Source organism: Leiobunum rupestre, chromosome 10 (assembly GCF_980474605.1).
Source record: "Leiobunum rupestre chromosome 10, qqLeiRupe1.1.hap1, whole genome shotgun sequence".
NCBI lineage: Eukaryota > Metazoa > Arthropoda > Arachnida > Opiliones > Sclerosomatidae > Leiobunum > Leiobunum rupestre.
Genome location: NC_143393.1, coordinates 37588285 through 37602080, shown reverse-complemented (window position 1 = coordinate 37602080; position 13796 = coordinate 37588285). Strand labels below are relative to the sequence as shown.

Below are 13796 nucleotides of genomic sequence, written 5' to 3'. Positions count from 1 at the left end.
ATTATGCTAGGAGCAACAAACACAAGGAGAACGCAGCTAGCATTTAAACACGCTAACGAAGGGTTGTGTACGAATTTCATTGGACGAGCGTCACGAGCCTTTACGCTGAACGTTTTACGGGCGGGGGGGGGGGGAAGACAATTTCCGAATTTTCCCCTTCCGGCGGCAGCAGGCTCTAAAGCGTCTAGCCAATGAAAAACGTACACCAGAAAATCCACGACTTTTGACGGGTTGCGTTCTCCTTGTGTGGGGTGTTGTGTTTGTTGCTCCTAGCTCTATGTAAATTAAAGGAAATACGATAAAAATCCTTTTAGGATGTCACCTCAACCGTTATATTTCGCACAGAATTCGTATTGGATATTGGCTCCACATTTCCGCCCCTCCCCCTTCCCTACTTCCCCTTCGAGTATTTGGACATTCAGAAACATTAGTGCTGGATTTGAGAATTCTTAAAAAAAACCCATGAATTTGTGGATCTTTTGGATTTTGTATAAAATTTGGTTAGTTTTTCTTCTTGGGTTTCTGGTTTTGTTTCGAAAATTAAGTAAGTTTTATCTTTAATTTTGGGTATTTGGCGATAATTTCGTGGAGTTGTTAAAAATCCAGGATTTAATTTTTTTTTAAAAGTCATTGCCAAATGTTTTCGTTAGTTTTTGTGGATTTTTCGATGAGTATAGGTTATTTTTCTGAATGTCCGAATGGTTTTAATGGGTTCAGAAAACAACTTATTTCCACTAGATGGCGTTCCGAACACATCTAACATTTTTAATAAATCTTTCACGGTGGTAGTTAGTAAGTCTTTCACTGTAGTAGTTAGTAAGTCTTTCACTGTAGTAGTTAGTAAGTCTTTCACTGTAGTAGTTAGTAAGTCTTTCACTGTAGTAGTTAGTAAGTCTTTCACTGTAGTAGTTAGTAAGTCTTTCACTGTAGTAGTTAGTAAGTCTTTCACTGTAGTAGTTAGTAAGTCTTTCACTGTAGTAGTTAGTAAGTCTTTCACTGTAGTAGTTAGTAAGTCTTTCACTGTAGTAGTTAGTAAGTCTTTCACTGTAGTAGTTAGTAAGTCTTTCACTGTAGTAGTTAGTAAGTCTTTCACTGTAGTAGTTAGTAAGTCTTTCACTGTAGTAGTTAGTAAGTCTTTCACTGTAGTAGTTAGTAAGTCTTTCACTGTAGTAGTTAGTAAGTCTTTCACTGTAGCACCTAGTAAATCTATGTTTTTAAATTAAACTCTAAAACGTAGAACGACTATTAAAAACAAACTTTAAGTACAAGACCTTTAAGTTGTAACACCGGCCCCTGGGGTTGGGGGGGGGGGTAGGGGACACCGCCGAAATGACAGATCAACGACCCTTTATTTTCTGATTTCCCAAATCCCCCGAAACACAAAGACCCCGAGATGAAACGACAGACATCGAGAAATCCTCCAAAATCCAGCGCCTTAAATCTAACAGACACTTTTCCATTCTCAGGTCCATCGCGATTTATTAAAGGGGGTTAAGTACGCTAAATACGTCTGAAGAATACGCGTAACGTATCGGGGCTTTTTCTACGCACTTGTTAAGCCTAAGAGGCGAAGGGGGAACGAATAATGCATTAAGAATATACTGTTTTTTGAAGAAAGGGCGCTTAACTTACTACTTTAATCCCGCTCGGGGGGGGGCCGAGAACGGCAATAACCTAAGATATCAATATCAATAAAACCTGATCAAGTCCGCAGCTAGTCTATCTAACCAGATTTCCATTATTTTAAGATTTGGTACTCACCTAATCCTCTTTGCACACCCTCCCCTGGCCCCCCTCGCCATCGATAATGGCCGGGATTTCGATTGTCGCTTTATTCAGCGTGCCACCCCACACTTTCTCCCCGAGACAGTATTTTTTTCACCAACACCCTCATTTTTTAAAATACGTGAATAGGTTCTGAAATTGTGTCTTGTTCATCTAGTTGTAGGGCTCACGTTTCGACGGTTAATTTCTTTTAAACATAAGATATTTGAGAAACTTGGATTAAATAATGTTTGCAACGTCAATACTAAATAAGATATTATTAAAATGTAGTCAATATTAAATAAGATGTTATTAAAATGTAGTCAATATTAAATAAGATGTTATTAAAATGTAGTCAATATTAAATAAGATGTTATTAAAATGTAGTCAATACTAAATAAGATATTAAAATGTAGTCAATACTAAATAGGATATTATTTAAATGTAGTCAATACTAAATAGGATATTATTTAAATGTAGTCAATACTAAATAGGATATTATTAAAATGTAGTCAATGCTAAATAAGATATTATTAAAATGTAGTCAATACTAAATAAGATATTATTAAAATGTAGTCAATACTAAATAAGATATTATTAAAATGTAGTCAATACTAAATAAGATATTATTAAAATGTAGTCAATGCTAAATAAGATATTATTAAAATTTAGTCAATACTATATAATGAATTATTAACATGTAGTCAATGCTAAATAATAAATTTTTATCATTTTTTCAATACTAAATAATAAATTTTTATCATTTTTTCAATACTAAATAATAAATTATTAGCATGTAGTCAATACTAAATAATAAATTATTAGCATGTAGTCAATACTATATAATAAATTATTAACCTGTAGTCAATACTATATAATAAATTATTAACATGTAGTCAATACTATATAATACATTATTAACATGTAGTCAATACTATATAATAAATTATTAACATGTAGTCAATACTATATAATAAATTATTAACCTGTAGTCAATACTATATAATAAATTATTAACCTGTAGTCAATACTATATAATAAATTATTAACCTGTAGTCAATACTATATAATAAATTATTAACCTGTAGTCAATACTATATAATAAATTATTAACGTGTAGTCAATACTATATAATAAATTATTAACGTGTAGTCAATACTATATAATAAATTATTAACGTGTAGTCAATGCTAAATAATAAATTATTAACCTGTAGTCAATGCTAAATAAGAAATTAATAAAATGTAGTCAATACTAAATAAGAAATTATGTAGTCAGTACTAAATAAGAAATTATGTAGTCAGTACTAAATAAGAAATTATGTAGTCAATACTAAATAAGAAATTATGTAGTCAATACTAAATAAGAAATTATGTAGTCAATACTAAATAAGAAATTACTAAAATGTAACCAAAGTTGTTTTTAAATGTTTCGCGAGTATTTTCGAGAATGACTTTCGGGTCCGATGTAAAACTAAGCTTATCAGCATGGCCGTCTTGTTAATTCTTCCCTCTCCGCATTCCGGAGTTAGTGACGTCACGTGGATTAATCCCTGGGAACTCGCCATTTTTCTTTGGCCGATTTATTTTACTTTTTTTAGCGTTCCCTTCTTCGCTGTTTTCCCCCGATCTTTTTTTGTTTCCCGTCTCTTCCGAAAGATGGGGCTTTAAACGCGCTACGTTGCCGAATGATGAATTAGGCCAAAGCTCGGGGAAGGTTTAAGTTCATTAATCTTCATTTTCTTTTATACGTTAAAAGTAGGGAGGCGGCTACAACAGCGCCACCACCGGCGCGCGTACGGCACCGCAGTTCGGGGTGGCTCTAGAAAACGCGCCCAAAAAAATGTGACAGCTTCGACGATAGAGAGCCCTCTAGCGGTGGTATCGGGCAAATATAGTCACCATATCGTCCACCACTATCAAGATCAGATTGAAAGGATGACGAAAATAGCCTTTATTATTTTTGTCGGAATTTCAAGCACGTGAAATCGACCGCGCTTTTGATCGACTCTTTACGAAGCCTAGAAATTTCGCTCGTATTAAGTCAGCTGGCGAAATACCGTTTTGTAGTGGCCTACAATACCAAGTAGCCTACAATACTAAGTGGGTGTGTGATTAATATCAATAATTTTAAATTTGAACATATTGGCAAAAAAATTACTGATCATCAATGACCATTTGCATTTGTTTGAAAGAAGAGATACGTATTTATAATTCATAGTCTATTTTAACACCAAAAATAGCTACTTATACTTCGTCGTCTATTTTAACACCAAAAATAGCTACTTATACTTCGTCGTCTATTTTAACACCAGAAATAGCAACGTATAATTCATTATCTATTTTAACACGAAAAATAGCTACTTATAATTCATTATTGATTTTCAATCCGAAATCTGTATTGGTAATTCGTAGTCGAATTTCTTACCTGAGTTGTAATTTTTAATTCGTAGTCTATTTTCGTACCCAAATAGCTGTTTTTAATTTCGTAGTCTATTTTCGTACCCAAATAGCTGTTTTTAATTCGTAGTCGATTTTCGTACCTAAATATCAATTTTTTAGTCGTTGTCTATTTTCGTACCCAAATAGCTAATTATAATTCAATAGTTTATTTTTTTGCCCAAATAGCTATTGATAATTCCTAGTCCTAAATAGCTATTTATAATTCGTAGTCTATTTTCGTACCCAAATAGCTACTTTTATTTCGTATTCTATTTTCGTACCCAAATAGCAATTTGTTATTCGTTGTCTATTTTCGTACCAAAATAGTAATTTGTTATTCGTTGTCTATTTTCGTACCAAAATAGTAATTTGTTATTCGTTGTCTATTTTCGTACCAAAATAGCTAATTATACTTCAGTTTATTTTTGTGTTTAAATAGCTATTTATAATTCTTAGTCGATTTTCTGTTGGCTGGGAGAGCCTAATCTGCACGTTTATATATACACGGTTGCCACACGTCAGGGAAATCATGGAAAAGTCAGGGAATTTTAAGAATTGTTAAAAATTCAGGGAAAAGTCAGGGAATTCAATTTTCTCTTGGCACTTTTTGAAGGTAATTTAACTCTAGATGTATGACAAATTCCACGATTATCATTTATTTCCTTGAATGTTTGGCTAATTTTTTCAACATTGCAATAGCATTTTTACTGAAATATAAGTTCATTCAAATTTAAAATATAAAAGAAAAATTTTGGCCTTAATAAGTAAGGGAAAATCTGTGAAAATGGCCAGTGAAAACAGGGATTAGTCAGGGAATTTGAATCTGAAAATTTTGTGGCAACCCTGATATAGAAATAGATAAAGCTAATAATATGAGGACCACCAAAATGGCGGACGACGCTCGGCAAAAGATGACGCTGCATCATTAATATCCGTATTTACTTTTCATCGGACCGCCAAACCGCGCGCGCGTCAAAAGACGATTTAATGACAACCGAATAAATCAGTCTTTAAGCTTCTCATGTTTGTCAGCCCCCGCTTTTTTAACCCATTGGGTGTCACTTTTACCAGGATGCGGCTTTTCGTAGGTTTTTGCGTTGTCTAAATCCTCCGGTCGAGGGCGCTCGCGGGTGGGGGTCGAAACCTGGTCCTTCCATGGCATTTACTCGGATTAAAGATCTCAGCCATCCAGAGAAGGGATTAAATGCGAGGGGCTGTTGGGGGGGCTGAAACTCTCCTAGCAATCGGATGATGGATGGTGGCTAATAGATTATCTGTCTAAATGGGGGATGGGCAAACGGGATAGCTGTAATCCTGCCTGTAAGAATGGCGCTCTGCCCTCTCACCTTCGTCTTCGCAGAAACATATTCAGCCTTAGAACTTCCAACGGTAAGTCGCGCCTAATTGGAGGTTCATTAAGAGGGGTTTCGCAGATTTCAACCCGGTGAAGATACTCGGAGAATGGGTTTTCGCCTTTGCCCCGATTTCAACCAGTAAAGAGTTATATTATTCGGCTTATTTTCGTTTAAAGGGGCTGATTTATCTATAAGGCTGACTAGGCCCACCAAGAGCAGGGGTCCAATGGAACTCGGGTTCTAGGGGCCCTGGGTTAATATTCAGCCTAGGAGCCCTGGGTTAATAGGTCGTTTTGTAGCTTTAACTATACAGTAGTTAATACGTAAACTTATTAGAGATTTAGCTTTAGCAAACGCGTTACTTATTTTCAAAGCGGTGTACAAATATTTAGAAAATGGTTATTAAGGTACAAATATTTAGAAAATGGTTATTGGGGTACAAATATTCAGAAAAAGGGTTATCGGTGTACAAATATTTAGAAAATGGGTTATCGGTGTACAAATATTTAGAAAATGGGTTATCGGTGTACAAATATTTAGAAAATGGGTTATCGGTGTACAAATATTTAGAAAATGGGTTATCGGTGTACAAATATTTAGAAAATGGTTATTGGTGGTTAATATTAAAGGCACTTATACATAAAAACTAAGTAAGAAAATAAATCCACTTTTTTAATGAAATAAAAAAATTATTATACAAAAAGTGGATTTATTTTCTTACTTGGTTATTGGTGTACAAATATTTCATTTGTTCCGTTTTGCTAAAATGGCTAACATTTGGTGTATATTATTGTCAATATTAGGATTACCCATATCGCGACCTTTAGAACGAGTACCAACACGACATAGTTATAAATCTGACCAATCAGCGTTTTACTCTATAAAATCTGACCAATCATCGTTACCCTATAGTCGGTCCCTATTGGTCGAAAGGTGTGATCCCCATTTCTCGATTCCCCCGTTGACTTTTCCGCATTTATAACGCCTCTGGATGGATCAAAGAGTGACTAAATCTAATTTCGGCCATTATACGGTGCCCTCTATTAGCCAAAAAAACAAACTACGAAAGCGAGACGGTCAATAAAGCAAGCACTACGCTGTAGTTTATTAGTTTAAGGAGAGAGTAGCGAGAGTATCGCGTCCATTCGGTCTTTGATGTTTATTTAATCCCGAGCATTAGTCAGTATGTAATGGCGTCCTCCGGATAAAAACACATTTTGGGAGACTCGTGATAAACAACCGTCGATGTACTCTGTACGGAGCGCGGACGAAATATACGACACGGGACTGGTCAAAAGGGATTGAGAGTCCGCAGTAGCTATAACAGCGTTAACCCTAAGTGTTTCCTCGGCTCGCTTTTGATCTGGCGCGACTGGGAAGCCTTTAAAGGGTTTGCCGTTAGTCCTAATAGATGAGCGGACCCCATCGGCCGAGGCTTAAGAGCCCAGCCACTGGAGATTCTTCCTTAGACGCTGCCGTCCCATCTTGGCTGTCAGGATACTGCGTAAGACGCGGAATGGGAGGAAGGTTACCCTGGGCGACTAAGTCCGGATTGTTCATTATCCGGGATAAACTGGACAGACCCAAAATTTCGTTTTGTCTCCTTTCCGTTCTCCATTTATTGACCATCGAATATCGCCTGAAAGCAAAAACCACGTTACTTTTTTATAAAGAGTTTTTTTTTGAAACTCGGTCACGAATTCAGATTCCAGTGGAGAAACAAACAGTTTTCTGTCATAAATACAGGGCCCCCAGAGGTCCTATAATTCCTATAAAATCCTATATTTTCAAAAATGTCCTATAACATTCTATATTTTTAGCAAAATCCCCCAAAAGTCCTATAATTTTGATATTTGGCCCATTTCAAATCCCGCCACTCAGTTAAATTGCTAGATTTAGCTATAGGACCAATTCCTAAACAGTCATTCTAGTCCATACTTTTGTTATTGTTAACATGGTTAGCTAGTATATTTTTGTGATAAAATGGTTAAATAGTTTCTATTTTTTAAGTGAAAATTGAAGATTTATTTATATTTATCTAAATATAGATTTTGTTTTTAAATGCATAAAGTTAGTAAATTAAATAGCATAAATAGTCCTATAAAGTCCTATATTTTTAGAAATATAATCCTATTTTTCCTATAAAAAAATTGAATATTCGCGAAGATTTATCCCGTTTTCACAATACCCTGTTTTATGATTTTTATCAAAACATTTATACATTGTATTTTTAAAAAACGACAAATTTCAGTCAAACATATTGACCGTCTGCCTCTTGACTAATTTTTATAGGGTTAGTGTTATTGATATTTCGTTGGTGGACATAATTTCCAACTCGGTTTCTATTTATAAATTAAACCAACGTCTTGTTCGAAATTCTTATTCGAGTCCAATATAACTATCAGTGTCAGTTACAAGGCTATGCTATTTAAAGGGTTTATGAAAGTTTTAATCCTAAACTAATGTCAAAGTATCATTAATAAGTTAAATAAGAATGTTAAAATCAATGATAATATAAATGATAATGTTAAAATCAATGATAATATAAATGATAATGTTAAAATCAATGATAATATAAATGATAATGTTAGTCAATGATAATATAAATTATAATGTTAAAGTCAACGATAATATAAATGATAATGTTAAAGTCAATGATAATATATTACTGATAATGATTCAATAATTATATAATAATTAAATAATAATAAAATAATTTGAATAATGGTTAAACAATAATAAAATAATCTAAATAACGGTTAAACAATAATGAAATAATCTAAATAATGGTTAAACAATAATAAAATAATCTAAATAATGGTTAAACAATAATAATATAATTTAAATAACGATTAAATAATAAAATAATTTAAATCACGTTTAACAATAATAAAAATAATTTAAATCACGTTTAACAATAATAAAAATTAAACTAAATTAAACTAGAAAAAATATTCTTGATTAAATTAAACTAAATTAAACTAGAAAAAATATTCTTGATTAAATTAAACTAAATTAAACTAGAAAAAATATTCTTGATTAAATTAAACTAGATAAAACTAGAAAAAAATATTATTGAATAAATTTAACTAGATTAAACTAGAAAAAATATTATTGAATAAATTTAACTAGATTAAACTAGAAAAAATATTCTTGATTAAATTAAACTAGATAAAACTAGAAAAAAATATTATTGAATAAATTTAACTAGATTAAACTAGAAAAAATATTATTGATTAAATTAAACTAGATAAAACTAGAAAAAAATATTATTGAATAAATTTAACTAGATTAAACTAGAAAAAATATTCTTGATTAAAATAACTGAAAATTTTCGTGATGAATTTAGTTGATCTCGAACAGGAGCTTTTATATCTTCAAAAACAGCGAAATCGTTTCTGGCAAAAACAGTTAGAATGGTATCCGCCTTTGGTTTTAGATCAACACTTTGAGGGGAGGGAAGGTGAGTGATAAATAGTGGCATTTAATGACGATAGAAGGCGCTGTATTTCATCGTTCTACATGTAGGACTGTTCTCTCGAAGCGTCATTTCATACGGGGGGGGGGGGATAAAAAGCGAGTTCCCGCCGGTAATATACTTTCGTCTGATCTATAAACGTGTCGAAGTGTAAATGGAATTTTCTTGTTTCCATCCGAACTCATCCCCCGCCTCTGTTATTTATTTACGATCGGCGGCGCCGTTAAGCGCTTGCCAGCCTTTTTCCTCTTTCTTTATAGCACTTTTACCTTACACGCGAGTAAGCGAAAAAGGTCTGGAATCTAGCTTTAGCCAATGTTTGTGTTTAGACCCGAGTGCGCTTAAGAACGACTTTTTACTGGGTATATCTAGATATGTTTATCTATTTTCGCAGACGAGAAAAAATTGTAAATTTTTCTCCTTATTCAACAACCTTGATCAATATCTCTAGTTGAATGGCGTATGTTACTCCAGTTTCAGTTTATTAGAGTTTTTTTGGAAGGAGCCTAGGCTTAGGGTATTTTAATTTTTGTAAAGTATGTTGAATTTATTGGGAAAAGATTGTTTTTAGCGAATGTATTTCTTTACTGGTTCCGTAAAATAATGTCTGAATGTTTTTGATGTTTTCCGTTTTAGTTGTTTTATTGGATACCACCACAGAAAGCTCACTAGAATGGACCAGGTTTCCATACGGACCACAAGCCAGGACACCTGGTGTAAGTACTCATTTTGCAATTACCTCTTTATGGTCAGTACCCGCAATAAGTGGGGTGGCTGAGTGGTTAGCACTTTAGCCTCGCAGCAAGAGGAGCCGGGTTCGATCCAGGGTTGGCATAGAACCAGCCATACCGGATATAGCCACCTGGTTAAATCCGGTTATAGCCACTTGAAAAAATCCAGATTTTTGTGGCTTTTTTAAAAATAAATTACAATATTAATATTTTAGTAAATTAATAGTTTTTATTTAGAAATTTAGTTTATTTTTTGTTTCATATTTAGAAACCGGTTTACTTTTACCAGTTTTTCGGTAGGTTTAAAGTTCCAAAGTTCACTGCCTCGCTTCTGTCATACACAAAAACTAGGGGGAATTTCCCGAGGAAATCAAAAGAATTCAGTTATTTTATATAGTTATTTCGCTTTATTTGTTTAGTTTCTTATTTATAACTGCAGACAATTTCTACTTACATAAGTAAAAGGTACTGTTTATATTTTAGCCGGTTATAACCGAAAAAAACCGGCTATAGCCAATTAAAACCACTGGTCTGGATTTTTTCAAAAAAAAGCCGGCTTTTTTCCAACCCTGGTTCGATCCCAGCTTGTGGCACTGGGTGAAAATCCGGAACCACTCCTTCTGCGTTGAGTTCTCTCCCCACTGGTTAAAGGGGTTTTCCACCGAGATCTTCGGTTTCCCCTTCCCATAAAAACTTGCTGAGGTTAACGGTAATAGTTAATGTAGGGAGCTGTTGGCTCGCGTGGCATGAAGGGCTTGCCACCACCCTCCTACGCATTGTAACCCGGCCTCCTGTTACTTGATCACGCACAAGCAGCATTGCTTATGTGGTCGAAGGTGGTGCCTTGGGTATTAGCTCTATTTAAAAAGAAATAAAATAATGGTCAAGAATGCTCTTTGTGTAGAGACACTTTTGAAAGATAGTGCAGGATGAACACATTTCGTGTAGTTCCTATTTTTATTATATTTCAATGTCTTTCTATCAATTCCTTTAATTTCACCTATTTTCCTATCAATTCCTTTAATTTCTCCTATTTTCCTATCAACTCCTTTAGTTTCTCCTATTTTCCTATCAATTCCTTTAATTTCTCCTATTTTCCTATCAATTCCTTTAGTTTCTCCTATTTTCCTATCAATTCCTTTAGTTTCTCCTATTTTCCTATCAATTCCTTTAGTTTTTCCTATTTTCCTATCAATTCCTTTAGTTTCTCCTCTTTTCCTATCAATTCCTTTAATTTCACCTATTTTCCTATATTTTCCTACAATTTCACGGTCTTTGGAAAATGAAAGAACTTTATTGTACATGTCAGAGATCATCTAGTGAAAACACTTGAAAACACTGCCCCGTCAAACTAAATCTTCAAATATACGGGCTTTGTAAATCCGTTAAGTGTTACAATAATGCAACGAAGCAGTGTACAAAGAATTATCAATATTCTAGGTGATTCTAGTCTACCGATATGCAATAATTACCTTATTATTTTTCCGTTATTTTCTTATTTAGTGTCCTATATTTTCATATAATTCGCCTGTTTAGTGACCTATATTTTCATATAATTCGCCTGTTTAGTGTCCTATATTTTCCAATAATCGCCTATTTTATTTGCTATATTTTCCTATAATTCGCCTATTTTATTTCCTAAATAGGCTCCCGGAATCTTTTTCACCCCAGCGCTATTAGCGACAAAAGCATGACTGGGCCCCCAGAGGTCCTATAATTCCTATAAAATCCTATATTTTCAAAAAAGTCCTATAACATCCTACATTTTTAGCAAAATCCCCCAAAAGTCCTATAAAATCCTATAATTTTGATATTTTGCCCATTTCAAATCCCGCCACTCTGTTAAATTGCTAGATTTAGCTATAGGATAAATTCCTATACAAAGTCATTCTAGTCTATACTTTTGTTATTGTTAACATGGTTAGCTATTAATCTATTTTTATGATAAAATGGTTCAATAGTTTCTATATTTCAAGTGAAAATCAAAGATTTATTTCACTAAATATAGATTTTGTTTTTTAAATGCATAAAGTTAGTAAATGAAATAGCATATTTAGTCCTATAAAATCCTATAATTTGGTAAAAATAGTCCTATAAAGTCCTATATTTTTAGAAATATAATCCTATTTTTACTATAAAAAAATTGAAGATTTGAGTGGGGGCCCTGACATGAAATAAAAATAAAAAATAGGTTTTGCAAAAAATATAAAGGGGTGCTTGAAAGGAAATAAAAAATTTAGTTAAACCAATGTATTTTCCAGGCGTTCGTTTATTTTTTAATCGCCCTGTATTTATTTAATTTAATAAATTACGACTTTCCTTTAATTAAAACCCTTGTATATTATCAGAGCTCTCTGTCGAGATATGAATTCGCCACAAACATGTTAGCGTGAGAGGGATCTATTAAGGGTACTTATGACTCGGGACAAGAACACGTCCATGAAATCTTTACGTTTGAATCTACCTGTCGTATTTAGGAAAATGCTAATATCACCTGATATCTCGTGAGGGGAAAACGCTAAATTAAGTTTCTTACTGGTAATAAATGTGAGGTAACCTAGGACGTTAAAACACGCCGTTATAGCGCACTCTGGTGACGAGGGATTTGGTTTTTTTGTTTTGCTACGGGAACATTGATGACCCCTGGCGAGCGTGAGCGGAATCACCCAAAAGTCGAAGGCCTGGATATTGGTTCGCTTCGATAGATAGAAGAGAATCCCTTCTGATCCCGTTGCCAAGGGCGACCGTTGCTACGTTACCTTTACGCCGAGAATTTCCACTCTCACGCAGGTTCCTCCCGTCCGTCATTTTTAAAACAAACGTTAATTTCCATCGGTATTTTAATTAAATTTGATTTAATTTAGAATAATTTATTCTATTTTATTTCGGTCTATGTGAAAGGATCCCGATTAATTATATCTTCTAACAGGTAGTTCAAATTAATTCATTTTGAAACGGATTAATTCTATCTTGTAACAGGTAGTTCAAATTAATTCATTTTGAAACGGATTAATTCTATCTTCTAACAGGTAGTTCAAATTAATTCATTTTGAAACGGATTAATTCTATCTTGTAACAGGTAGTTCAAATTAATTCATTTTGAAACGGATTAATTCTATCTTGTAACAGGTAGTTCAAATTAATTCATTTTGAAACTGATTAATTCTATCTTGTAACAGGTAGTTCAAATTAATTCATTTTGAAACGGATTAATTCTATCTTCTAACAGGTAGTTCAAATTAATTCATTTTGAAACGGATTAATTCTATCTTGTAACAGGTAGTTCAAATTAATTCATTTTGAAACGGATTAATTCTATCTTGTAACAGGTAGTTCAAATTAATTCATTTTGAAACGGATTAATTCTATCTTCTAACAGGTAGTTCAAATTAATTCATTTTGAAACGGATTAATTCTATCTTCTAACAGGTAGTTCAAAATAATTCATTTTGAAATTTCTCCACCCCTATTTTTTAATAATCTGCATCAGTCACATTTTTAGAATAAAGTCCATGTCAGTGGCAAAAAATGACTTATAATCAGTTAATGAATTTAAATGATGTAAATAATATCTTTCAGATATGTAGCATAACTTACTTATTAAAGATATATAGCAAACGAATTCAAACTAAGGAAAAATCTTTGAAAAATAGCCAAAAGAAATAACTAGATTGGGCTATAATTGAGTTTCTAGCCCAAAACCTGGCAACTAATCCAGTATATTGGTCTAAAATTGAACAAATATATTTTTTCATTTGTATGTTTTTTAATTTTATTAAAATTTATTATTTGCCACTATTTGGCATATTAGCCAGTAAAAGTATTATTCTCCATGTCGGTATTTACCACTTTTTGCCACATTATTTGACACCTGACATTTACCACTTCGGATTCGGAACACTGATCTGCATATGGAAAAATTCAGATAACTGATTTAAATCTGATTTTTAATTTTAATTGTTTTTCTAATTCAATTTCATTTCATTTAATTTTTAAGCATTTTGTGGTAAAAACTGTACTTTTTTTC

The 13796-nt window shown here is 33.0% G+C and overlaps 1 protein-coding gene across 9 annotated transcripts in view; it reads left to right on the top strand.

Moving 5' to 3' along the window:
• Positions 1-13796, top strand: part of Eph (Eph receptor tyrosine kinase) — a 244557-nt gene that overhangs the window by 184934 nt on the left and 45827 nt on the right. For all 9 annotated transcript variants that reach the window (XM_090161469.1, XM_090161468.1, XM_090161471.1 and 6 more), the window contains exon 2: positions 9675-9754. In XM_090161469.1, coding sequence (XP_090017595.1) covers positions 9675-9754 — 80 coding nt within the window. The remainder of the gene's footprint in view (positions 1-9674; positions 9755-13796) is intronic.